The 27091-nt window shown below is 38.8% G+C and overlaps 1 protein-coding gene across 2 annotated transcripts in view; it reads right to left on the bottom strand.

The window, feature by feature from the left end:
- The window catches only part of LOC120803673 (kazrin-like), a 105768-nt gene that overhangs the window by 41079 nt on the left and 37598 nt on the right, over positions 1-27091 (bottom strand). For both annotated transcript variants that reach the window (XM_040152396.1, XM_040152395.1), the window contains exon 2: positions 3039-3146. In XM_040152396.1, the coding sequence (XP_040008330.1) occupies positions 3039-3146 (108 nt within the window). The remainder of the gene's footprint in view (positions 1-3038; positions 3147-27091) is intronic.

Raw genomic sequence — 27091 nt, forward strand, 5'->3', positions numbered from 1 at the left:
GTCCTGAGATCAATTTGCTGATAACACAGCTCCTCAGTCCCCTGTTCTCATTCTGATGAAACTTGTGGTGATATATGTGGCCTTGGCCACTGCAGGGGTTGGTGGTGTGTGTTTATGTGTGTTTTTTTCCTGAGTCTGCACATTTACACGAAATGACTGCACACCAAATGCACCAGCTGGTTTATGCTGAAGTAGAGTCCGTACATGTCCACATACATAAGTGTTAATTTAAAAATGTGCATGAGTCTGTCCATATAGCTAACCTGATCAAGTACAGTATATGCTCTGTTGACTACCAAATTTTATCAACTGGAAGTTCAAAAAGGCAGACCCCAGATCAGCAGCGCTGGAAGAAGTCCTGTGATCTTGCACTTACTAGTCCTCCAACCTAGATGACCATATAGGTCGTTTGACCTTACCCTCTGATTTAACGCATAGGAGTGACTCCTGAAACAGCCTCCGTTTGGTGACAGGCGTATTGGACCTTTGTGGTCATGGTTACAGTAATAAACACGCGTTAAGCTTATGGAACAGTCATGGTCTGGTTAGGTTTGGGCACAAAAGCAACACGGTTAGGTTTAGGGAAAAGATCATGGTTTGGGTTAAATTAAGTACTTCATTGAGTTTAGATGACCCTCGTTGTCATGATTACAATAATACACACGCAGTTGAGGTTGTGGATCCGTCTGGGATAAAAGAAGATAGAGAAGATGAGTGTCTGTCCATGTCGAAGTCCTGTGTTTTGTCGACCCATCCATCCGATCCCAACTTCCTCCTTATGCGGGCTTTGTCACTCTATACACTACATCGCTTGACTTTCTCCTTTGCTCCCAATGATAATTACTACAGACGCTAGGGGAAGACGGTCTCTTTACTTAAGTAAAAATACAGAAGTATTTGCAGTAAAATGTACTTAAGGTATCGATGGTAAAAAAATAATCATTATGCAGAATGGCCTCATTCAGTGTTATATTTATTCTACATATATTATTGTAATATTACCGATTCATCGATTGTAATTTTAACCACTTTATATAATGTTGGGTAGTTTAATATGACAATGCAAAATTTATAGACTGTATGTTTTACTTACAAAATCTTAAACTGAAAAGTAACAAGTAAGTAAATATTTTTCTTATGAAATGTGTGTATAAATCAGCAGAAAAACAGACATACAATTCAGTACAAGTAGTTTAAAATTGTACTTAAGTGCAGTACTTTAGTAAATGTACTTAGTTATGTTCCACCACTGTACTTCAATTCCAAACAGTGCCTACCTGTGAGCACTCTCAGTATCATCATAACAGCGACAGACACAAATAGGAGAGAGGAAAGAACTGGCAGCCAAATAAACCCTAAGCAAACACTCTAATGAGAAAAGGCCCCCGTGGGAGCTGCCTAGGTGACACTAGAGATCCATACAGGAGCTGGCAGCCTTACAGGATCCACTATCCAAGAAATGCTTCTGTACTGGTGCCATCGTTAGCTACTTTGATCCTCCCTACAAGACTCCAAGCCCTTGAAAAAAGCTCTTGTCATGAAACAGTTGGAATATGGAAACAAACTACAGATAAACTCCTGTAAGTGTGTTTGTCTGGAGAGCTGATGACATTAACATAAGACCCATCCGACCACCCACTCAGAAAAGAGTCTGGGAATACTAAGTTTATGGGCTGCTCTTTGGGAGGGTTCAAAGGGGCGCACGTTTACGTGACTGAACATTTATAGCACAATTAGTAACAGGGATGACTATGGAGCATGACAGTATTAACTATTGACAGAGCCATATTGTATTTTACCGGAGGACTGGAAGGCATGAATATATTAAATGTAAAACTAATAACAATCCAAACTCTCCTCAGAAGAACCACAAGAATGTCTCCACCAGCAAAAGGTACACAGGTAACTTCTGACTTAGCGAACTGAAACATTTTCCTGATTAATTTAATCCAGTTATAATTCACAAAGTGTGCAGGAGGCTTAAAGGTACTTTATATAACATTATGATGTGGCTGTAGCAGAATCAACCAGAAACCACATTACAGTAACATAACATTTGGGTGTAAATTGACCATTCAAATTTGAGTCAAGAAACATACGGGCTCAACTTTAAATTAACCCTGTGTATAACAGCGCTGTACTGTGGTTGATTCTTACATAATGTACCTTAAAAGACATTTAGGCATGCGGACTGGGGGAGCCGGGGATCGAACCACCGACCTTCTGGTTAGTGGATGACCTGCTCTACCTCCTTGGCCACAACCGCCCCTTTTCACCAATTATATGTTCAATAAAAACTTACACTTAGCATATTGAGTTGTTACATTTTTGTTGGTGATATATTGTTTATCATTCTATATTTAGTACATTTTCAGCCAGGACTATTATTTACTCGCTGTATTATTACTTGTACATACAACAGTGGGAGTTCAAATTTCTGTCCTGCTGGTAAGGCATGCAACACAAAGTTTGACCACAAGAATACAAACTGCACATGAACGTAAACAAGAGGTGGTCAAATATGGTTGTGTTCCTGGTTCGATACTAACATGCACACAGTATAAATTAAGAAGCAGCCCTTGTTACAATCTGATTAACCTGTGTTTTCAAACACAGGACTCACTGAGATCATTAGCAGCCAGACGCAACCTGGACCGGTTTAAACAGTCCTTGTTAGCCAGAGTAATGTGTAATGGCTGCTCATTGTTCCACCGACAGATGCAAGCAGCAAAAAGCTGAAACGGGAGAAGATTTGAAGAAGTGCTACCCTAGCTACTCTTGCTCCCACCCCATGATGAAATCCTGATGCACCCTTGGTAAAGGCACTTTATCTCAAGTTCAAGGTCTTGTGGATTTAATCAGAGCAAAATTTATTTGCAGACACAAATGTGTATGTGTGTGCATGCATTCTTGGATGCATGTGTATCGACCCTCCCTTACCACAACATCCACCAGAACTTCTACCCTAGTGGCCATGCAGCAGAAAACCTACTTTGAAGTCAACCAGCTCTGGTTCAACAGAACTGATCAGGTCTTACCTTTGTCCAGGGAGGCATCCGGAGAGTTGAAGTCCATGAGACTGCTGATTTCAGTCTTGTAGCTGAGGTCAGTGGCCGGTGGCTTCTGCCTTGTATGGGGAGAGGGATCTAGGAAGAAGAACAAATAACAAACAGGGTTAACGGAACAGCTAAGATATGAAGGAATTTATATAGATAACAAAAAGATACTTGAATTTATCTGTGTTTTTGGACATTAGATTTGAGCTCAAGCATGTGTAGCAAGATCATGTGAGAGTATTAAATAATTTCAAAGAAAGGCAAAGAAAGGAATTTACCTCTTTGACTTTGTTAAACACATCTCTCACTGATTACTATTACCTCGACTTCTATTTCTCTGTGTGGATTATTAATGTTGAAGAATGCAGAATAGACTAAGAAGTGCATGTGGAGCTGTAAAAATGTAATTCTAATATTCATTAAAATTACTATGGAAACAGCAAGAGCAAAATGAGAGCGGGAGAGAGCCTGTGTGTATGCAAACTGTATGAATGCATGATACATTAAAGTCCTCATCAGTTTTCCTCTACGCAAAAAAATATACTGCAGATTATAAACCACACACCACAGCAATCAACTCCACACCATCTTAGTACACACACAATGTACCAGTGAACTTTTACTCCTCACTCTGTACACTGTACTAACACCACAGGAGCTTACCATTCATCAGTACAGCTACTGTCTCTGGGGAGAGCGTGAATGCATAGCCGCAGTAAAACTGAAAACACAAAACTAAAATACAAGCTTGAACACATGCAGAGGCCCAAACACAGCTGCTGCTTTGAGAGACTGCTGCATATAAATATTAACATTTTTATGACCAAAGTGTGATTTGATTTCTGGTGAGGTTCAGTGGCTTCTAATATAACTTTTGGTTCCCACCAGTGGCATGTGGTGAATGCATATCGAAGGCATTACTCCAGGTCATCACACATAAAAATGTTTTCTAAATTGACTTGTCACCTCAACATGTGCAGTCTACTTCCTCCTATACTGCCCACAGATGCATTAAGAGTTTACTTCCAAGTGTTACAAATGTCACTTTTTGAGGAATAGTAGTTTTTGGTTGGAAAAAACACAAAAATCTTGCAGCCTTTAAAATCCTGCGTCGCTCACACGCACGGTAAAAGTCACACTCACGCAAACTACATCTCTTCCTCTTCACTCTTGGACCTCTGCTCGTCTGTGGCCTAGCCCTCCTCCTGCTCCTCCTCTTACCGTTCTCTCTGCCGTCATTTCACCACCCACCCATTAAGACGCTGTTACTGGTTGAATTATTTGCAGTAATTGAGCACAGATGTGTCTGGGTGAAGAGCTCGAGGTCTAGGGGTGATACTGTCATTAATGGTGAGATTAGTCATCATGCTTGTCTGGATAGACTTATGATATGAGGCTACAAATAACAACCTGGCTGCCTCTCCCCACCAGAGGCGATTGGTAAGAGTGCATGAGGGCTGTTTTTTTTAAAAACTGTATATCACTTTGCAACACAACACCTTGCAAATATATAATTTTTCAAACATGCCCAAGGTGCAGCCTTTGGCACCAGGAACACAGTTGTCAGTTTTTTGAATATAGTTAAAATTCACAGCGCATATTAATCTGCTGGCTTTAAGCTGTTGCTGCTCAGTAGCCTGATGAAAATGTTTTATCTTCCCTGCATCATGCCGTTGACAGGCCCTCACCAAAATATAGTAAATTACCAAGGGAAAGGGGAAGAATATGACAGGAAAAAAAATGCAAATTAAGAAGTAAACATGACGGTTGCTTGATGATGATAGAAAAGAAAGCACGGGAGTGTGCTGCAGAGTGAGCCCAGGCGTAACTGGAGATTTTGTTTACTGTATATGCAATAAAATTATGTTGAAACTAAAACATTAGGTGAAAAACTTGACAAACAAATGACAGCAAAGAACTTTACTAGATTTATTCTGGATTGTCATCACAAGCCTTCATTCGCTCAGAAACTTTTAAACTTCTGCATTTTTATGTCTTTTGGCTTTTGCATTTGTTTCTGCAGCAAGTAAATCTTCGAAGCTTCCTTATAAAATGCTCACGGACACGCTGCTGCGTCAAAAATACACATGGAAATGACAGATTAAACTTTAAACAAATGAAGACTGCACACATATTTCATTGTGCAACTTGTCCTCTCATCTGCAACTGTTAATGCTGTCTGGACTCCATTAATGTGTCATCTTATCAGTGCGATTTAAATGTGATAGTGCAACTGATACAGTCAGTTATTTGTAAGCAATCATTGCTGAATGTTGATTTGTTGGCTGATAATCCTGTTACTCTGATGTTACATCTTTATTGTCTGAGAGAGTTTTCACAAAGGATCACACCACCGTATTCACAATTTGGATACATGGTGCACATTTATTGTCAAAATTATGGGGAGTTGGATGGTTCTCTACGCTGCAGCCCTACTTTGTGATTCAGGCTGTTAATTGTTTTCTACACTGAACATTTACAGAACCATGCTGGTTTAAAATGAAACAAGAAACCAGAAACCATTATCACTTGCTGGGCTGCAAACATTTTTTTGATGATTTTTGTTCCCCTGCAGACCACTTGCATGTTTTTTTTTAAGAGTTAGCGGTAAGGAGAGAATGGTCAGGCTGCTGATCTTATTATTGCTTCAGCTTTCAGACTTCGTAGCGATGTGCTGTAATGTTTATTTCTGTGCATGTGGAACTCTGTGGTTATGAAAAATGTCGATTTTTAACTAAATGGAGTTGTCCAAGAGGTAACTGTAATTTTTTTTCTGGGTCACTCTTAATATATCTGAATCAGTATAATTTACAACACAATGGATACTTCCATTATTGCTTTGTGCCTCATATTGATCTTGTAGTCTTTATCTTAGCTCACTAGAGCAAACACTACAGATAGTGGCCAACAGATTAGACAGACAGACAGAAGGTGGACTAGATGAAATATCAGGGGTTAATAATAATGGAGAGGTGTAGAAACAAAACCGTAATCTCCATGGTTGCTCTGCTGCCTGCTACGCTGCACCTTGAGTGACGGTGAAGCTTTCTATAAACCTTTACTTAAGCTTCTAGTATAAATCATGTTTGATTTTAAATTTAATACATTCATGCCTGATGTTAGATTAGGGATTTGAGATAAAAGCATCATTTCATCTCTCTGCTTCGATCTTCTCTCTGTTCTTTCGTCATTTTCTCACAAGCAAGCAGGAATATTATCTGACAAAGACATAGTAAGCTCACCCATCATCTCACAAGTGTGGATATCTGCCACACAGACTTAAGGAGGATAACTCATCTTCAGCTTGGCATAAAAATGAGAGAGTCTGTATGTTTGCGGAACATAAAACAATGCATAAATTATACATGGTAATTAAATAAAGAGAGAAGTTTAGAAACACATCTTTTGTACCTATCTAAATGCCTAAAAACGGAAATCCAGTAAATAACATCAAATTTCAGCTATCTTAAATTTCACTTTTAAGCTGCAAAGAAAACAGCAGCCTTGTGGAAAATAATTTGATGTTCACATCACTTTTATCAGCTCTGTCCTTATTGTTTCCTCACATTAACTTTTATAGAAGTGAAGGCATGAGTTTTCACAATCTTGCAAAATATATACAGTGGCTTTCATGAGAAAGCAATAAACTGCACTGCAGCAGAAATGTTTTTTGTTTTTTTTTAAAAAAACGCTGATGAGAATTAATCACACTCTATGACTTGGTTCCATATTCCTGACCATCAAACTTCCTCAATTTACTTTAACAATTTTATATGGTTTAACCAGCTGAGCACACAACTGAGGGAGAAAGTAATTCTGCTGTGATCAAATAAATAATGATTTGGCCCAGAGACAAAAAACAAACTGTTGTACCCCATGTGGCTTTGTAATGATGTAATTATCCAAATCACTGTACCCTCGCCAAACAGGGTGCAGTGAAAGAATTTGCTTCCAACAACTGTCGGAGAGCTGTTCTGGAATCGGTGCAGCTCCTTCCCGGAGCGTACACCACTGAAAGGAAATTTTCAACTGCCTGAAACAGACGATCAGATCATGCCAACGTTATGTAGCTATTAGCCAAGTGTGTCGAGCTGTGAAGGTATGCACCGTTTGAACCCTCAGACTCTCTCTTTTTTTTTTTTTTTAATCATTCTTCACACAGCTACTTCACTTTTTGTGTATACAATCAGTTGCAACACCATGAATGCCTTTGAGGGGAGACTGTCTGAAAGTGTAAAAACATGCAGGTATGATGGTAAACACACACAATTTGATTCGGTATTAAGCTTCCATAGAGGAGCGAGTACAACTAAAATGCCTCGACCTGCCAGGGACTCAACCACCCCCCCGACCCACTGCACATGTATACATGTAGTTTCAAATGCCAGGAGAGTTTGTTGTGACTTAATATAACATGAGGCATACTGGAAAAAAGCTCAGTTATCTTTTCCTTATCAGTAACACACAACTAGAAGGTCCGTGTCCACTCTAAACCTTCTGCTACTGCGCCTCCTGCTCCCTATCGCAGCGGAAGAAACAACATAAATATGGCGACTGCACGGTATAGTCTCATATTCAAGCAATGGTGACCTGCCATTGTACGAATAGCTTAAATAAATGGTAGAATGTATACACAGTTATTTCGGGGAATATAATCAAAGTATGATAGGGTCATGTACGGTACAGCTGCCTCGTGACTTGGTGGTGTTATCAAAGGCTGAAATCCAACCCTGAACTAGAAATCAAAACCTGGCCCGGAAGCATCTATGGTTTCTCTCCAGTCACATACTCAACTATACATCCAACTATACAGTTTTCTAGCTCTCTTCTGTCTTATTGTTAAGCGCAATATGGGTTACTATTAAACGCATAGGACATATCTTTTTTAAAAAAAAGAATCCCAAACAGTTTCAAGTATGATTTTCTGAATTAAATAATGACTGAATAACTGAATGAAGGGTTGTAAGGTGCTGTAATGCTTGAAGCCTGGTAACTTGGTCATTTTTTAAATGGGTCCCTTTTCTTAGTTAACACACTGTTTTGCTCTGACCATGAAAACTGTTATAATCTCCTTTTGAAAGAAAAATACAACACGTGTGTGTCTTCAGGTGCCCAACCTGACTGTTGATTCTAACGGGAGCCTGTTCCTAACCTTTACATTTTTGCAGTAAAACTTACATGAAGGACTCAGCCTTTGCCAACAAGAACCCCCTGTTGTTCCTCTTCTCAGCAGGGCTGAAACACAGAATCCTTGTCAGGGAGAGATGCATCTCCAAAAATAAACTATTCGCTCAAAATAGAGGCAGCCAAGCCTCCTTTACATCACTGAGTCTGGAGGAAAATTTTGTTCACACTACAGACTTCAGTATGCATTTTTAAAAGAACTCAGACAATTGCTTGGGGATCCAAATATTTTGCAGTCAGTCAAAAGATACTCCGGAAAGCCAAGGGAAATACTCAGCAACACTCTGCTTTAGTTTGATTGTTTTTTCATTGCTGTTTCTCTGAATGCTCATTTAATATTTCTGCTTCCCAACTCACATCATTGTTATTAACTGTGGCTTCATTTAACTTCAACTTGAGCATAAATTGCTGTTTATTTATATAGGCCCCATTGTCCACCTCTATAGGATGAACTGACAGCAGTTTATTCGTCACAGTGTATTTCTCCGTAACCGGCCCTTGACCACTGTAATGATCATCAGTGTAGCCATTACATCAAACCCAATTAGCTGTTATGAAATCTCAGCTGTCGACAAAAACACATTAAACACAGTCCTCCTCTCTTTTTCTCTCTGAAAGGCTCCGACAACCACTCAGGACAACTTTACTCTCCATGGAATACATAACCAGGCATAATAGTAATAGGAGACTTCATCTCATGCAAGACCTTGGTACCCTTACAGAGCAGGAACAGGACTCCCAAGCTCTATTAAGAAGTAGAATGATTGACTAAAGACAGCAACTTAAATCCGGTTACTGCACTAGTACGTGGCACTCTATATTCACAGAGAGTTCAAGTTCACAGGATTGTGGAGATTATTGTAGAGGTAATTCAAGCAGTAACAGTTTTAATGAGCTGAACTCTATATGGTTATGATATAAAACTTCCCATATTGTAATGCTCTTTTGGTTGAGTGTTCCAACAGTCCTAAAGGGAAGATCGAGAGGAATTACTAGACGTCATGGTCGGACAGTTCTTTCTCTCTGTTTTTCACATTCCTGTCACCATCCCTCTCCCTTGAGTCCTCTCCTCTTCCTTAGCTGACTGACTCCGCCACTCCAACGTCTCCCCTTCTTTTTCCCCCACTCATTTTCTATCCTTTCTCTGTCACCGTTTAATGGGGTTCCCCGAGCTCTTCTCTCTTCTGAGCCTGCTATATTTTATCTGCTGGCACAGCGCAGGAAAAGGCGACGGCTGGAACAAAAGAAGACCCTAATGAGTAGTGGAGGTGATTAAGGAATGAATAGACGCTGTTGCTGGAACCTTCACCAAGCCGCCCATGTTCCCCGACTCCGTCTGCATTCTGCAGATAGGCACTGCCTCTGTTTTCTTACGTCTGCCACCGGTCTTTAATTGCACTGACATTCTCTAGTCCCGACGCTGCCGGACTCATGATAAAGCTTGCGTATTCATGCATTAATCACCACCAGCCAGGACGCCCCCCTCCCCGTTTCACCTGCCTCAAGACCCCAATTCAAAGTGCCCTATAAATGTCCTGCAGATAAATGGAACCAAGGACCAGGGGTGTGATTGTGTGGAGCTAGTGCTTAACGTTTAGCTGCCCACGCTAACCATCTCCGATCTCAAGATGACTCGTTGTCAATTCATACTGTAATGAAAGGCTGCTGAAAGTACTAGGCGGGCCATTCAAAGTAAATGTGTAGGCTGGGGATGCTATTAGTTGGTGTAAGGACTCAGGAGAAAATGAGCTGCTGCCTGAGAGACTAAACTGAGGAGAAGTGGGCTTTTGTTACCGTGTGAATGTCATCTTCACAGTGTCCATCAGAGGAATGAACACATCACCACTGTATGTAGAATGAAAAATTGCCCATTTGGCCCTCAGCTCCATGATAGACCAGAGACGGGTCCTTGCAAGCACTATAGCTTTTGCCTGAGCATGGCCACTTCAACGCCATATTTGTTTAGCACTCCAGGAGATGGAGAGCTGCGCGACAGCTCATATCAGGAAGATGAATGGTGGTGAAACTTGCATCTTCTGACAACATGCTGCATTTAGATCTCATCTCATAGGCTTTAAATAAGACCCGAAACAATAATAATACAACTACCTCCAGTATGTTCTTATCGTGACTGATACTTTTCAACAGCCGGCTTTAGCTTTGAGGATGTTTATATTATGTATAGAGAGATAATAGGAGATTGGAGGTGGATATGTTTATTACATGTAATTCTAACTGTTAACTGCAAAGACAGCTGTTGTTAATTGACCTGCCAGTCTTTATGTTTGCAGATCCACTGTGTGGTGAGATGGTGTGAAGTCTTTATGGTAATAAATTAAAGAACACAGTGTGGGTTTGTGAGTCATAGATCAAACATAATTACAATACAATATATTGTTGGAAATTTTAAAGTGAAGTCTTTGTAAAAAAAAATGGAATAAAGCTAACTTCTAACTGAGTTGGATGAGAATGTCAATGCCATCCTCATCTGTCCTTTAATCCAACAAGGCTATTTCCCCAAAAACTATTACTTTAAATCTAGAATATTCACTTTTAACTATAACCATAATATCTCTTTATTGATATTCTGACAAAACAGAGTCTTACAATGTTCACCTTGGGATTTGGCATTACACCACATTACAACCAACTATGTTATAATGGAAAACAGAGAATCTTTGGATACTTAATAAACTAATTTGAAATTTGCCTTGAGAATGAATATGAAGATATTTGAATAATTATCCCCAATGCAATTATGCAAAAAACCTAGAAGGTAAAATTGAAAAGAAATCCTCTTCAGCTCCCCTCAATTTGTTCAGAATCAAATTAATAAATACTATCTATAAAGTGTTGAACACCAATTATGACTCAAAGGCAGTGCAAAATTATTCAAGTGTTGTATGCTCCAAAGCACCTTGGGAGGCTGTTGTTTTTCTATTCTTTTACACTGGCAAAGCACATTAAACAATGATGCTATGTGCATTGTTTGCAGCTTTTCTTTTAGCCTTGCTGAGTGTAATACTGTATAACATGGTAATCTGCAATCATTTCATAAAATTTCACCTGAAAAACCACTTAAATACTAAAGTGTTTGTTGTGAAAATTTCATGTACTACTTTTGTCACTCTAATGGGTTTCTAGTAGGGTCTCCAACATTGGGAGACAGAAGAACAAAGTAATTATTCAAATTTGTTATTGTCTATTGTATGCTATGAAGCCCAGACAAGTTGGAAGATGTTAGTCAAGGTTAAGAATTGAAACAGGAACAAAAGACAATGTGCTGAACACAGGACAGATTTCTGCAAAATTCTAAGCCTATAGTCATGGTCATGTTTGATCTCATTTACATTTCATTTTTATTTCTTTATTCACTGGGGACAGTGAACATTTACATCTATGTAAATGTGTCAGCGTTTCTTCAATAGCTAATTTGCATCCATAGCTAAAACACAAGTAAAAACAGACAAAACAGGTAAAAAAAATTACTCGTAATAAAGTGAAAATAAAGTTGAACATGCTTGTCCTTCTACTGAATAAAGCACAATGGCTGCGGGACAATACTGCAACACTTAATTTCAGAATTTACTCAGAATTTGATCGGCAGTCAATTCATTCTTCTTTTTAACAGCTAAGTATTTCCATTGGCTACCATATTTTTGGTGTAGGCATAGATACACCAGTTATATATAAAGATATTTTGTTTAAGAAATACAGAACTAAGAAAAAAGTTTTCGTCCTTCACCATGGATACTAATTGTTGAATGTTTTTCTTCCCGTTGATGACTCCAAAAGATATCCTTGTCTGCCAAGGATAAATACTTGGTACCAAATGACAATATTCTATGTAAAAAGTGCAAAGGTACTGACTGATGAATTTCAGGTAATTGGGTTTCTCCAAAATAGATGGGGAAAAAACATCTCCACGCACTGTCGAACTGGTAGGGTCAGAAGTTGCAGATAGTGGATATGGCCAAAAAATTAAATCGTGATCATTTTCAAGCTTGGGGACAATTCACAAAACTAAAACATGAGTCAAACTTCATATTTTTTATTCTTAACGTACAAAACTGGTAAACATTATTAAGGATATTAAAAAAAACACAGGTTATCCCATACAGCTATGCACTGTCAGTACCAGATGTTTCAACTAAGTAGAGCACAGGCATCAACATCAACTTTAACAATCAGTTTGAGCACAGATAGAGCAGGAAAATCTGCACACTAATTTATCTGCTCTTGTTGTTTAAGTTTGTTTTTCCCAAATGGATCATCAGGACAACCAAAAAATCTGAAGTACTAGGCAAGATTAATAACAAAAAATACTAATTCTTTTACACAAAAGAAAGTTATTAAAAGTGTGTTTCACACTGAAAAGTTCAATATTTATACAGAGTGATGATAAGTGGTAATTAAAATCCCATCGATCATGTTATTCTATGTTCCTTAAGAACTCATTTTGACCTCATCCAACAAAGACGACTAAAAAACGAATACGAGGGAACCAAAACCTCCTTGTGGTACTGCTGCTCTTTAGGGAGCTATTTAGGGCTGATTTTGTGTGACAATACTCAAGCAAAGATGTGCACATACAAGTTTAACATCTGTCCTGGAATCTCCAACCTGTCGTTATCAATGCCACCGTGTCACAAAATGTGATCCTACCATCAGCCTCTCCTTCAACACGATGAAGAGTTTGGCACATAGAGGAGAGCAGCAGGGAGAAGGGAATTTGCTCTGAGGCTAAGTGTGCCGGCGAATGGAAGTGGACAGACAGAAGGAAGTGAGCAAGAAAAAGAGATTAAATGAGAGCAGATGTGTCAAGGAGAGCGTGAGAAGCAGGATAAGGAGGGAAGAAGGAGAAAATGAGAGGAACAGGGAGACTCAGGGCTTAATGACCAAGAGGTACAAGGTTAAGAAGGAGAGATGGCAGGAAATAAAGACGATATACGATGGCATTTCCATCTCCTCAATCAACGGATAATGTAATTATGGAGTGGATGGGAATGCAGCTGAAATTCAGAGGAAAAAAGCTTTAAAAAAGAGAGATCAGAAAAGAGAGACGAAATATAAAAAACACTCACTTTTGATTATACTGCAGAGATATTTCAATTTGTTTGTGCTCGTACATTTTCCAAATATTTACCTAAACTACAAAGACAACCAGGCCTTCATTTGAGAGTGGTCTTTATTTATTTATTTTTTTTAAGTATATTTGATCATATTTAAGTACAAAGCCTGTTTTCCAATCTGCTCCAGTTTTAATTTCCCTCAGTATCCTGAGCAAATAAAAATATGCTGTTCAGCAGCATTGTTTTCATCAGTACATCAACGAACTATGCCACACTCACATATCACACACTAATTACTTTCAATTCAGGTCTTCGCTACGGGTTTTTTTTCTCCCTTCGTTAAGCTACCACCAATAAAAGTCAGTACTTTCTAATTCCTGCCACATCACATCAAAATCCTCCCAGTAGTTCCAATGGCATTGTCGCTCCACTTTTCAGACAGGCTTTTAATGTGAAAGGTCTGGAGGAAGTGTTGAGTTTCATTGACAGTAGCTCAACACTGAACAAAATAATGGCAAATAAGAGCTGATTGGAATTAATCAGTAGATGAGAAGAGTCTTTCTATGTTGTTGTATTGACTGATTAATCTGACAGTAGAAATGTACATTATGCTGAATTTACCACGTGAGCCACTTTAGAACAGGTAATTCTGCCATGTCCTAATGTTATTTTTTACTTTTATTTTATTTTGCGTGTGCTACAAAGAAATGTTGACTATAATGGCAAAAACACGTATTCTGCTACGCAATAGCTCTCAAGTCAGCAGCAGGGAAAAAAGAAAAACACACAAATATAGACAGACACATATACAAAAGTTTCCCATTTTGCAAAAAATCATCCACTCTTCCCAAACTCATCCCAGGCAATAACAACCTCTGTGCCTCTCTGATGAGAGCCTATCATCTGAGGCCCCTCTCCGTTCCGCTTTCTCTCTTGACTCTGAACACCTAAAAAATACCCATTTTTGTTTCCTCACTTTCTCTTTCATCTGCTGACTGCTGATCATTTCTCTCTCACCGTCCTTCTCTCCAAAGGATCCCTATTCCCACCTCCAAATCTAAGCTCATTCCCTCCTTCCTCTCACCTCCTGCACATTCAGCCTTTCCTGACTTCATCCTCCTTCCTCATCCACTTTTCTCGGCGCTGGTCTCCGCTCTCTCTCTTTTCTGTCTTCGTCTAACCTGCTCTCTGCATTTGTCTTTTTAAAATGTGAGATATCATTTTGGGAAGAACTGGAGCAGATTGAAACACTGAGGCTTGTAGGAGGCAATTCCTATTTCTTTTTCTTCCCCCGCCTCTCTGACACACAAAAACATACGGACGTGCTCACACTCAAACTGCGTTTCACTCTGTTTATATGCAACATTTAACACTCCCTGTGTCTCAGACAATTTCAGGAAATGAGGTGAGCATCAAAAGCCAATACTGAGTGATAATAGTTAACTATCACCCAGGCACAGTAACAACATCAATCCAATATGTGAACAAAACAAGAGCGGAAAAGCTGGCAAATAGATGGTCTCTGTAATGTGTGTGCCTTTTATTCATGACGTTCATAGTTATCTGCAGTTATCTGCAGAGGGACGGCATTGTTATGGTAAATGTGTACCAATGCAGAGTTCGGGGACACCGGAGAATCATCTATGGCTCCTGACACTGTTGTGCCCGACAACCACATCTGTGTTTCTGCTTGTGCTTCTCCAGCGTCCAACACAGTGTCTGCTAACTGGCCCTAATCTCTGAACTGACTGCAGCATTTGCAGAAAACAAAGGCAATGCAAGTGGAAGCAAGGCAGGTCTGAACTTTCTTTTCAAGAATTGGTAGGTGTCATCAAAAAGCAGCAAATTCACAGTTCTTAAATGTTTGCCATACCTAACGCTGTTTTGAATAATGGTGGGATTTTTCTAAACTCTAGATGACTAAAGTCAAAAGGTTTTAGTCATTTAAACTTTTAAAAATGTTTTTCAATCATATTTGGCTTTTTTATTGTGAAATTTTTGTTTTCATTTTGGTTAAATTCTGGTAATTTCTTCTCCCCAAAATTTGAGAGTCCTCAAAGCATTTTAAAAAATTGTCCACAATCACAATTTATTCAGATGTGAGATTTACACATATTTCTTTTTTGTATTCATTTATTTTCAACATGTATTAGTTTGTGACATTAAAAAAAACAAGTCACTTTTTTGACATGAAAAAATGTACTTACATAGAGGCTAGAACTTTGGCCTGTTGGCTTGAAAAAATTGTATACAACCTGATACTGGATTCAGTATAACTGATTCTACATTGAACTGAAAATTAACTAATTTACAGTATGTATCTCATCCTGGTGATGTCCACAGATATCTTGACTTGTGTCCTGCGTGCTCAGTGCACTCGGTTTTTGTTTGGGCTGGACTTTAGGTGAAGGAAAACCAGGAGAGGGCAGTGAAAACTGGAGAACTCCCAGGAAAGCTGGGTTGGCAATGTCGTCTTTTTCTTCCCACTGATGTGGCTGAGTCTTTGGCAGGAGGATCTGATGCCATATTGAAGACATTAAACCGCCTGCTGTGTAATTTCTCTCGAAGTGGGGAGTCTGGATTCGTCCGGGCAAAGCATGCAGGTCGACATTAGACTGGTATTGTCCAAAAGGTCATTTTATACTGTATTTATTTGAATAATGGTTCAACAATTAATGCACATTTAGAAATTTTACACTTCTGTTCATTCTAATTATAAATTTGTTTATTGTTCGTTTGAGTCAAATGGAGTTATTGTTGTTCTAATGTTGTTTTTTTTATTTGGTAATATGTTATTTTTCCTATAGTGCTCTTTGTTTCCTAATTTTTGAGCAGTGCATAAAGATATTGAGCTCTTCACTAACATCATACTCTGCTTTGGTGCTGTGTTAAAGAAGGTACTTAAAGGTACTGTTTTCCTGAATTCAGTCTCAGTATCTGCTCATGGCCCTGCAACAGGAGAAGCAAAAAAAACGTACAGTCAAAAACAAAGGCATCAAATAGCATAAACAAGAAAAAGGCTTGACCTTCTTCCCACTTAAGGCTATTGAAGGCAACACAGGAGTCTGTCTGTTCAGCGAGTATTATGTCTGAATGTACGTGTGTGTTCGTGCTGATGTGTGATGGCATGTACGTGGTTATGATAGGTGTGTGTTTACTGTATGTGCCTCCCTAGTGGTTTTACTTTCATTAGTGTGCATTTTGAGGTGTTTTGAAATATTTACATAAGTCTGTTCACCAGAGAAACTTGCTGCACGCAAAAAATGATGATTCCGTGTTTATACTGTATGTGGTGCGTGGCATCAATTTTAACAGCTCAAACTGGACCAAAACTAATAAAAATATTTAAGCAGGCTTGTCTGTATCTGAAAAGCTGAATAAGACAGAAATGTCTGTGTCAGTTTAACACTTAAAAAAGTAATTAACAGGTGGTTTTCTTATCTCCACCAGTGTTCTCAGAATACAGAGGTCATGTCAAGTCACAGAAACATCTCTGTGCTCTGCTGCCCTGTGCATGTAAAATGTATGACCATGCAGGACTCACTTTTAAGTTTAGTAAACGAGTTGAAAAACTTGTCAAAATTGTAGCAATATTTGAAGAGCTATCAAAAAAGTCTGTCCACGCTCCCCTCAAAAACTTCCTGCATGGACAAAATCAATTAGTGAAACAATTTTATACAGTATAAGGACAGCCGCAAGACATAATTACACAATGGTCTGCTTAAAAGGATTAGTTGGACTTGGCTAATGTTTGGTTTTTTTTTTAAAAAAAAAAAAAAGATTTAAAAGATGATGGTTATTAAAATGTGAAGATAATTCAGCCTGAATCTAATCTTTTGGAATAGTCGGCTGCTTAAGAATTTATCTTGGGTATGTAGATGGCTTCTGTGTCAAGATGCACATCAAATTGCTCTCAGAAGGAAGGAAGCACACTCCTCCTCTAGAGAGAGCAAAGCTGTGCAGATATAACAAATCAAACAGGTTACCAATGGTCCATGAAGCTCACAGAGCATGACGGTGCCCAGTGCTACACTACTTATTCAATATCTCAGACCGCAAAACAAATTACTAGTGGAGCAACACTTACCCCCACTTCAAGGCCAACCGACTGTCAGGCATAAACTTTGGTGGGCTCTGAGGCATGTTACACATCAAGCAATCTTTTCACAATTCAGCACTTCAGTCATTGACAAGGGAAAATCCTGCATCATGAATACCAAATGATGATTGTGGTATTCCCTCAGAGTTTTGGAAGATATGAGAAATGGATAGTGGAACAAACTACACTAGTCTCCATCTCTCGCAGGCCAAGCTATAAATGTTTCAAACACCGTATGTGTAAGAATAGTGCAGCCTACATGTTCAGAGTGGTTTATATTGTTGTTAGAATTGTTTTGGTCTGTTAAAGGTAAACTGATCAGTAAATCTCATCATCTCACATCTCACGATTTGTAACGTCAATACATTTTGTATAATCAAATAAATACTGGTAATATTTGTTCAGCAGCTGAACTTTTGACCATTTTTTTATCGTCAATAATTCTCTATCTCTCACCGCACACTACTATAAATGTATCATATAGCATTTCTGACAAGTGTTAGGTGCATAGGAGGAGCCCAGGTTGTGCTGAAAAATGTACGCGCTCATACACACTATCTGAATCCAATGAAAACTTTTAAATGAGAGGTACTACTTTACTGTTTCAATTTCTTTCCTCACATTTATTTTATATTCATTTTTTATACAAGTATTGTTTAGTTGTGAATAAAGTCCTCGCATCTTTAATAAAATACAAAGCTAGTCTTTCCACTGAAACCCTCTTTATTCCATCAACACGCCTCAAATATACAGGCTCAAAAAGTTCAATATGTCACATAGGCCGTCTCTCTCACTAGTCATGCTATAGGTTGTTATGTATGTGGAGTGACTTGACATAAAACTATAAAAAAGATGAATATTATGAATGATTTGGGTCATGGATATCAAACTGTCCTGGATTGGATTTAAACAATGCATAACTTGGCTACCACATTCTGCTTGCGCACAAAGAATGACTACAATAGCCTCTTTAAAGTTTTGCCATAACCACATAGCATCTCCAGATGTTTGTTTGACAGCTGTTAGATTTTATAAGGCCAAACAAATCCCTTTTCATCCCTGCACCAAAACACTCAGTAGCAGCAGCAGAAGCATTGACGCAGCTTTCAGGTGTGCCTTACATCTGGCTAATGGGGACAGGAGGTAACTGGATGGGGTTGGTGGTGAGGAGTGGGTTGGTCGGTGGTCTGTAGAAAACTCACAGTGGGCCGGGACAGGCAACTGTCAGCACCAATCAGCATCTGAGCTTCAGCAGAGTTCTCGGGCACAATGGAACAATCCACACACAGTGTTCTTGCCAGCATTGCAGACATTGTTTTTTATTTATCTGTTTTATTTATGTGGAAACACAAATTATTCAAAAATAATTATTTCGAAACTTACGACTAACTGGAGATCTCATTATTCAAAGTCTCTAGAGGAAGACAGAAAACGTATTTCTAACTATTAATTATTTCAGGCATTATTTTCAGTTACTGACCACAAAACTATCCAAAGAAATACTCCCTGTGACACTATCAAATGCTACATTATTTATTTGTGCATTTATTTGTTGTAATTGTGAAAGTAACCAAGAGGTAAACAGGGTGCTACATCATGTTCTCCCATCTAAAACAGGCAGTTAGAAAAAAAAAAAAAAAAAAAAAAAAAAAAAAGAAAATCAGTAACTTTTTCGGTTTTCAGGGAGAAGGCGAGGGCGTCTGGGTCACTGCAAGTCCGTGGCTAACAAGCTCCTAAGAGACATATTGGTTGGGGGTAAGGACTGGAGCGGTCACATTAGTCAATGTGCCATGAGAGAACGGAGTGGAAAACTCAGTGGCTGTAAAACCTTTCCTTCTAGCAAGACGAATGTACAACAAGACCGGGCATTAACCCTAAACTCTGGAACATCCACCGTCCCCATGTAACCGTTAAACAGCACTATGCTTATGTCTTTGTACTAACAAAGAGGGAGTATTGACATCCACAGGGGAAACATATGCAGAGTACACAGTTGTCTATTGTACATGTAACTCTCCTGGTTTATCTTTGAAGGACGTGATGGCGGCTGTCGGGCTCAGGCCTTTTGTTGAATATGAACCAATCATTGAAGGACAAAAAAATATCAGACATTGTCAAACCAATCAAACATGCTTCTTATCCGCATCTCTGGTTTTAAAAGGCAAACGGTGATTCATGCTATAATCCACAAAGCAAATCCTCTTGTCCAGAGGACCGCCATTTGCAGGTCCACCATCACTAGTATAAATGGCAAATGTACAGTTTGAGTAACTAAAAAGGGTTTGCCTCGCGTGTTGTTCGATCAAAGTGCAAACACTTGACATTTACTGTCACTTCAGTCAGGAACTGTGGGATCATTAGGACTACAGACACAAAGCTCAAATGTCTTTCTGTATGTCATCACAGATAAAGACATAAATCAATACATAGAATTGTAATAGGTACTAGGGCTGGGGTATGATTCAACATTATCACGTATAAATTTCATTGGAATCATATTGTGCTGATATGATGTTATTGTTTTACAAAATAGTATTGTCCAAATTTAATTATTTGACAAAATTAGCTATTGAAGTTCTTGTTTTACATGTGTTCGGTTTAGTGTTAGTTAACTGTATCTAATTTACATTAACCCATGTTGTATACTGCGATGACATTGACTCATACTGTATATATAATAGACCTATATAGTAACAGCCACTCCAGAGATCCCAGCAGATTTTATTTGAAATCCCTACACTGAAATGTGACCATAAAGAATGTCACTGTATAGCCGCAAGTGCACATAGTGCGCTTGATGGTATTCATTGGTCTCTGAGTGCCTTCAACTGTGTGAGTATGACAGTTAAATTGCCTTAGCTAATTCAGTAAAATTTTCATCATTCATGCCATCCAGGATACAAGGATGGGGGAATAAAAAAAAAAAAAGGTACAAAATCAACTAATTCTGCGATCTAAACCAGAACACAGTTGTTTAGAAAATGACAAAAGGCAAATATAGCTGTGGAAAATTAGATAAGGATTGAGAATACAATACATATTCACCGCTAAATGAATATTGTTATCCTTGTATACACTTTGCTGTGATAGTAGTTGAATTTATAATGAAGAGTAGATGCAGGGACTTTATTAATCCATGAGGGATAACTGTTCCTCTGTTGCCCCGCTAACGTAATAAATGACACAAAGTTCCATTCCACTAATAAATACATGTCTCTAAAGACACGCGTTACCAATGGTGAAGTCAATAACAGTAAGAGATGTCATTTACAAGAGACAAAGACCAAGAGAAATTCATGACCACTGCCTGGGAATGAAGAAATTAGATCATTAGCTGAATGCTTGAAGGCATTCATCAAATACCAGCATACACAGGTAAATAACACCCATGCAGCACTGTCTGGTTGGCATCAGAAAAGAAAATGTTTCCATTTTTCTCTAGACACAACTTCAGACAAAACCACCATTCACTTACAAGAATTCATGTCTGGTTTCCCACTCACACAACAATATCACAAAATGGCCCCAGCTGTTGTCTGCTGGAGGATTTTTCAGTATTTCCTGCACTTTTACATATTCCACGCTTTGTCTTTTCCCATTTATAGATAGCCATTTACAGGTTTGTAGCAGAGGACTCTTCCAGCAAGCGTGGTGATGTCAGCTGTCACTCCAGTGCGTTGCTAGGCAAATAACTGGAGAGTGTTTCTACGTGCTGCCGTTAATAGGTGGTGATATATCTGTCTGCTTGCACCACCAAGAACTGTTGTTTTGAGTAAACATTGCAGAGCAACAACAGTGGGAGATAGAGGTTGGTCTTCTTTGAACCTTGACACTGCATGCGTTTTTTTGACCCTGCCAAGTCGTTCTACTGCTATATTTGCCCCCCAGCTGCCCTGCCCTGCCATTCAATTGGCTAATTTCCACCCCAACTGATATATAACTGACAGAGAAGCTCCTGGCTACCTCACCAACAACCACCCCTGGCTTCAGACCTAATGTTTGTTTTTTTTACTCTGCATCTCCTGCAACTAATGAAATATAAGCTAGCATGAGCAAACATTCTAATACAAGTCAAGTATGTTAGTTGATTAGTACTGAAATGATGGTCTATAAATTAAAAAGCTGATTCACAATAAATGAATCGACAACAATTTGATGAATCGATGAATCGTTAAAAGTCATTGAGCAAAATTAACTGGTGCCAACTTTTCAAAACTGAGGGATTGCTGCTATATATAATTTTATCTTTGGGTTTTCGGACTGTTGGTCAGATGCATGGACTACACATTTAATGGCATAATCCTGACTGAGCTGGCTGAGTGGATTTGATAGTGTCCTATATTTAAAATAGCACAGTGGAGCAGGCAGTCCGGCCGTTTGGTCACAGGTCACCTACAGTAGTGTCTCAGCTAAATTAAGGGGGCCCTCTAAGTTAAAAACAGCTTCTTGTAATGGATACTGCAGCACAGCATTGCCACTGGGATGAGTGTCATTTACACAGACTAGCATGGTGGAGTGCACATTGGGTATTTGCTTGCGCTTTTTATGAATAAAGAAGACTCTTGTGTCAAGTACAGTATCAAGCAGTCCATGTTTTCACTAAGAGACAAAAAAATTCATTCCCGCTACAACCTTGAGATGCTGAATGGCACATGTTTGGCCAAGGTTACACTGGAGGCAAATCACCCTCTCGGTGTTCTTGAGCTCTGTGGCCCTCATTTAGTAACACAAGTCTGTTTCTACAGGCGCTACACCCGTGTCCTATTTGGTAACCCTAAATATGTCCACTGAATAAGCCAATGCTACCTAACATAGAACCAGCTTGCCTCAAGAGCCACAGGACACCCCCCTAGTTTCCCTATAGTCCATCTATTCTACTCTCCATCCTCAACATGTTCATTTTCGACCCCGAGGGACACTTCCCATCCACCTGTTTTATGTGCATTCTCAATTTATGCATGAAAAAAACTTGGCTTTCGCAACATTTCAATGAAACCAAAACTTCTATGTTTCTATCTCTTCATCACTCACTGTATACATACAACACTCCCTCTGCTCCCGAGGTTCTTATCTCTAGTTGCATGTTGGGTACTGTAGTTGTGGAGTTGGGTTTGTGCACTCCAGTATGCCTAAGGAAGATAGCAATAGTGAGAACAGTGGTGTGTCTCTTTGTAAACAAGCTTAAGGTCTGACCTAGCATCATTAATCCCTCTGCAGTAGGTTTCCAGGCCCTGAGGCATGCCTGCCCCACAAACCCTCTGTTTTTAGGTCTGTCGAACTGTGTTGCTTAACCTCTCTCCCCGTTTAGATCTCGCCCTTCTCTTTCTCTGTGTCTCTGGCTGTCTCTCTGCTTCCCTAGCTTTAGATCTCCCCAGCAAATCGCTCTCTGTCACTCCGGGCTCTCCTTCACTTCAAGGATAGTAATCCAACAAGTCCGAATTTTGTGGCAGGTTTCTTGTCTGTTTTTTTGTTTTCTGTCAGTTTACCTTGCCAGTGGAGAAGCTGTCATTTCCTGCCCCTCTAACCTTCCTTGCATGTTCTTAGCACTTCAGTAAAAAACGGAGCAGGCACTGATAGAGTTCAAGTTCAGATGGATTTACATCACCATTTATGTTAATTTATTGTATTTACAATGCAAATTAAGGTTTTCTCAGACAGCTTTCCTTGTCTTATGATGTTGGTCTCAAGATAAGGTATGAAGATAAGGTCATTTGTTTTATCTCCCCAACACTCTAACTTTTGTCTCTTCTTTGATTTTTTCCCTGTATTTTATCTTGATATATTGCTTCATTTCATCCTACGATTGATTGTTGATTAGTTAGATCTAGATAAACTCGTCTGTATACTCTGGGAAGTCATTTGAGACACGCTTGAAATGAAGAGCTATTTAAATAAATGATCTGGAACTACGCCGCAAACTATTACCAAGAAAATAAATGTCCTCCCTTTGCCCATACTGGTAAATGAAGTAATGGCAATGTTTAATAGGTACCATTCCACACAGGCATGACAGCAGCTTTTACTTTAGAGCTGTGGATTAATGAAGGGCTTTGATACCAGTTCAATAGGTGGTTCAGAGCAACTCAGGTTTCCTTCTCAGCAACTCATCATCTTCATACAAAAAAATGAATACCTTGTCTGTAGAGCTAATGTGCTGCCATAATGCTGTACTTTAAGGAAAGTTTCTCCCTGGGTATAACCATACACTCTCATCAACCCAAGATTTTCAGTTATTTTGTGATTAATCTTTGTGACTAACATGTTTTTGTTTACCCACAAATAATATGAACACTTTAAGGATAATCAAATAAATTAGCTCTGCCGTAAATACAATCTTTACATTAATTCCAAATTTTGTTGAGATTGTGACATAGAGAGGTTGACTGCAAATAATGAAACTCATTATCAATGAATCAGATGATTATTTTCTCAGTAAAGTGACATCAAAAAATTGTAAAAAATCTGCCATCACAGTTTCCTAAAATCTTTCAAATTGTAGAGAAATTGAAAAAATTTGATGTTTTTTTTTGTAATGTGAGACAAGGAAAAGCAGCAAATTCTGACATTTCAGAAGCTGGAACTAGGGAGGTTTTTTTTTTTTTTTGCAGTTTTGCTCGAAAAATTAATTAAGTGGTTAATCTATTATCAGAATAGTGTTTGACAAATTTTCTTTCGATCAACTTTATGATAAATCGATGAACTGTTTCCTCTCTAATCTCATTTAAGTGTGTATTTAGCCAGAAAATGCACAAAAACGTATTTCTGTGCATTACTTTATTTCTTTCCTCCTTTTATCATCTCTCCGTCTGACTTGTGTCTTGTGTTCTCCTCGTATCTCTTCTCTCTCCTCTGACTTTGTTTCATTGATTGTCCCCTATTCTCTCTGTCCACACATCTTTTATTACTGCTATGTCCTCACTCTCTAAACAAGAATAGGCTGTTCTCATCCGGCCTGTGCATGTTCGTGTCAGACAGGTTACCATACAAATTAAAGGATGATAGCTTCTCCTCCCCTTCTTTCACCTCTTTCCCCCAAAGCCATGCAAAGACTGCAATTAGCTCAAATCAAATAAAGGAAGCCAAATGAAAAATCTCAGCAGACTACTTCATGGTTGCACTGCCAAAGGATGACAGTGCACATAACAACTCTTAAATCACTGATCTACACTGACACAATCCTGTGCCAGCTAATGATTCCCCCGCCAACTCTGTCAATAACACAAGCACTTCTCATTGGATGTGATAAAAGTGCTCCGACATTGAATTCATGAATGAAAAGTGTGGGAGATTTTCAAACAAAATAGACTTTGTAGGGCTCCTTAGCCTCCCCATCTCAACGTTTAGACAAGCGTATGACAGATTACTCCATTTGTGAAGATTTAAAGACTTAAAATGAAAGCCTGACTGAGCCTGTCAAAAGTCAATCTGATGCCTTATGAGTAGATTGTAATTATGTCTGTACCAGCTGACACCTTTCCACAAAAAGAGGGAGAGAGGGAGAGCGTCTCGGGACAAATAATTTGATGAATGAAGCTCTATACACTGTAAATTGGCTTGAGACGTGGTGTATCATAGGGGCAAATAAGGGTCTCTTGTCTGTACAGCCTCAAGATCCAACATCACAGGCCAGATGATTAATTTGTCTCCAACAATAAGATATAAAATGCAACTACTTTAGATTTTAACAACTCGTTACAGCCTACAAAAGTAGTCCATCCTAAAGCGGGGCTAAGGAGTAGCAACAGAGATGAATTTCAGTAAAAAGACTTTGACAACAGGGAAATGAAACTTTAAAACAAGTAGGACTGCAGTTTTTCTTGCTATCTCATTCTTTCTAGTTGTAGAATATGGGATGGTAGAGATCGTTGAAGAGATATAGAGTACTAACAAGTGTAAAGGAGAACACAAAGACATTTTGTTCCGTGACAAGAACAAGGACATCAGGTTGAAAATTGGTCAGGTATATATAAACAAGATTAAGAGTATACAGCCACACTAGCAGCTCTGTGAGGCTGTGCTTAGACACAGCAGTATTTTGACCTAAATGCTAGCGTCAGCATGACTAACATCCCTACAATGACAAAGCTAAAATGTTGATGTTTAGTAGGTAGGTAGGAAATTTACATGATTTTCAGTATTTGGTTACCTAAACGTTTTTGTTTTTTGTTTTGTTTTTTACCTTGGGCAGTTTACCAGTTACCTTTGTACCATTTAAGGTTATTCACTAGACTTGAGCTGCTTAAATTTCAATAAAAACTGGAAAAATGGGGGTGTTCTAAAACTTTTGATGGTAGTATGTTATAGAGCACTAAAAAGGAAAAAAAAATATACATATATAGTCCCATTGTTTTTGTTTTTTCTTTTACCAAAACAGACACATTCCCTCTACTCACAATCCCAGATTTACTGCTAAATTGACTTTTGCTGATTAAACATCAGCAGGTAACCAGGATATCTGGAGTCTGTGAGTTTAGTGCCCAGCTTTTTTGTGACAGCCCACCACTTTAGTCAATCATTTATCAGAGCATGGCTAAAGGCTAAGGCTCTGAGATGAAATCAAGCTGGCTTAGTGGAGCAACTGTGCCATTTTCTGGATAAGAGGCAAAGAGGAGTAGAGGTCAAAGCTCCATAGCTGACCTGGAACAATCCTGTCATCTCCTCAGTGGCTGCCTCAAATTGCAGAGTCGGGGGTGAGGGCAAGTTTGGGCAATACAGAGCCCTCTGGGAACAGAGTGACAGAAAGAAGCTGCCTCAATTGATAAGCCACAGCATAAAATGTGAGAAATTCTACTGTCACATTATGGACGAGAATCTCACATCACTTTGGATACACCAAAGCTTAACAAATTTTCTAGGATGAGAACATAAAACACAGAGGCATGTGTCTGAGATGGAAGGAAGGAGAAGAAAAATACATCAGTCCACCCAATTTACTAACCTTTAAACAAATCACAGAAAAAAGGCTGGAACAGAGAAGCTAAAAACAAGCTGAAGGGTGATGACCAACTACAAGAACAGGAATTTTAATTAAGAGAAAGCAGAAAACACAACAGCTTGAGCAGAAAAGACACACCTGAAGTTGACATTTGAAGAAGGGGAGGAAGAAGAGAATGAAAACCCTATTTCTATCAGACAGAAATCCCTAAGGGGAGAGAGAGAGGATGAAAGAAAGAAGAAAAATGAGATGGAGAAGAAGAGGACAGAAAAAGTCACTCCAAACTGTCTTTTTTCTTTAAATAGGAAGTAAAGCTGAATTTTCCTCCATCATGTAGCAAATTACAGTTAGCTGAGACAAAAACTGACTGAAGGAAAGACATAGATTTACTACTTCATATAATACTATCATGTATTAAATGTGACCTGACACAGGGGAAGTGTCTGTAAAAGGTGGAGGATCAAGGGGGTTTTATAAAAGAAACAAACGTTAAAAACGCTGCAATCGAAGAGGGTGTACAGCCTCGCTTTGCCAAAGCATTAAATCAAAAACTCCTCCCTGCATCAAGGGTAGACACAACTTTCAATTTATAAAGCATTTGGATTATATATTATTACCCTACTTTGAGTGAACACTCTTTTGCTGGTTTGTTGGTAGGCTACTAATCACATTATGAAACTGTATGTTCCAGAGCAAACATAGTGTACATTTCCTCAGTAATCCAGGGGCAAAAATAGATCTACTA

The sequence above is a fragment of the Xiphias gladius genome, chromosome 18, assembly GCF_016859285.1.
Source record: "Xiphias gladius isolate SHS-SW01 ecotype Sanya breed wild chromosome 18, ASM1685928v1, whole genome shotgun sequence".
NCBI classification, from domain to species: Eukaryota; Metazoa; Chordata; class Actinopteri; order Istiophoriformes; family Xiphiidae; genus Xiphias; species Xiphias gladius.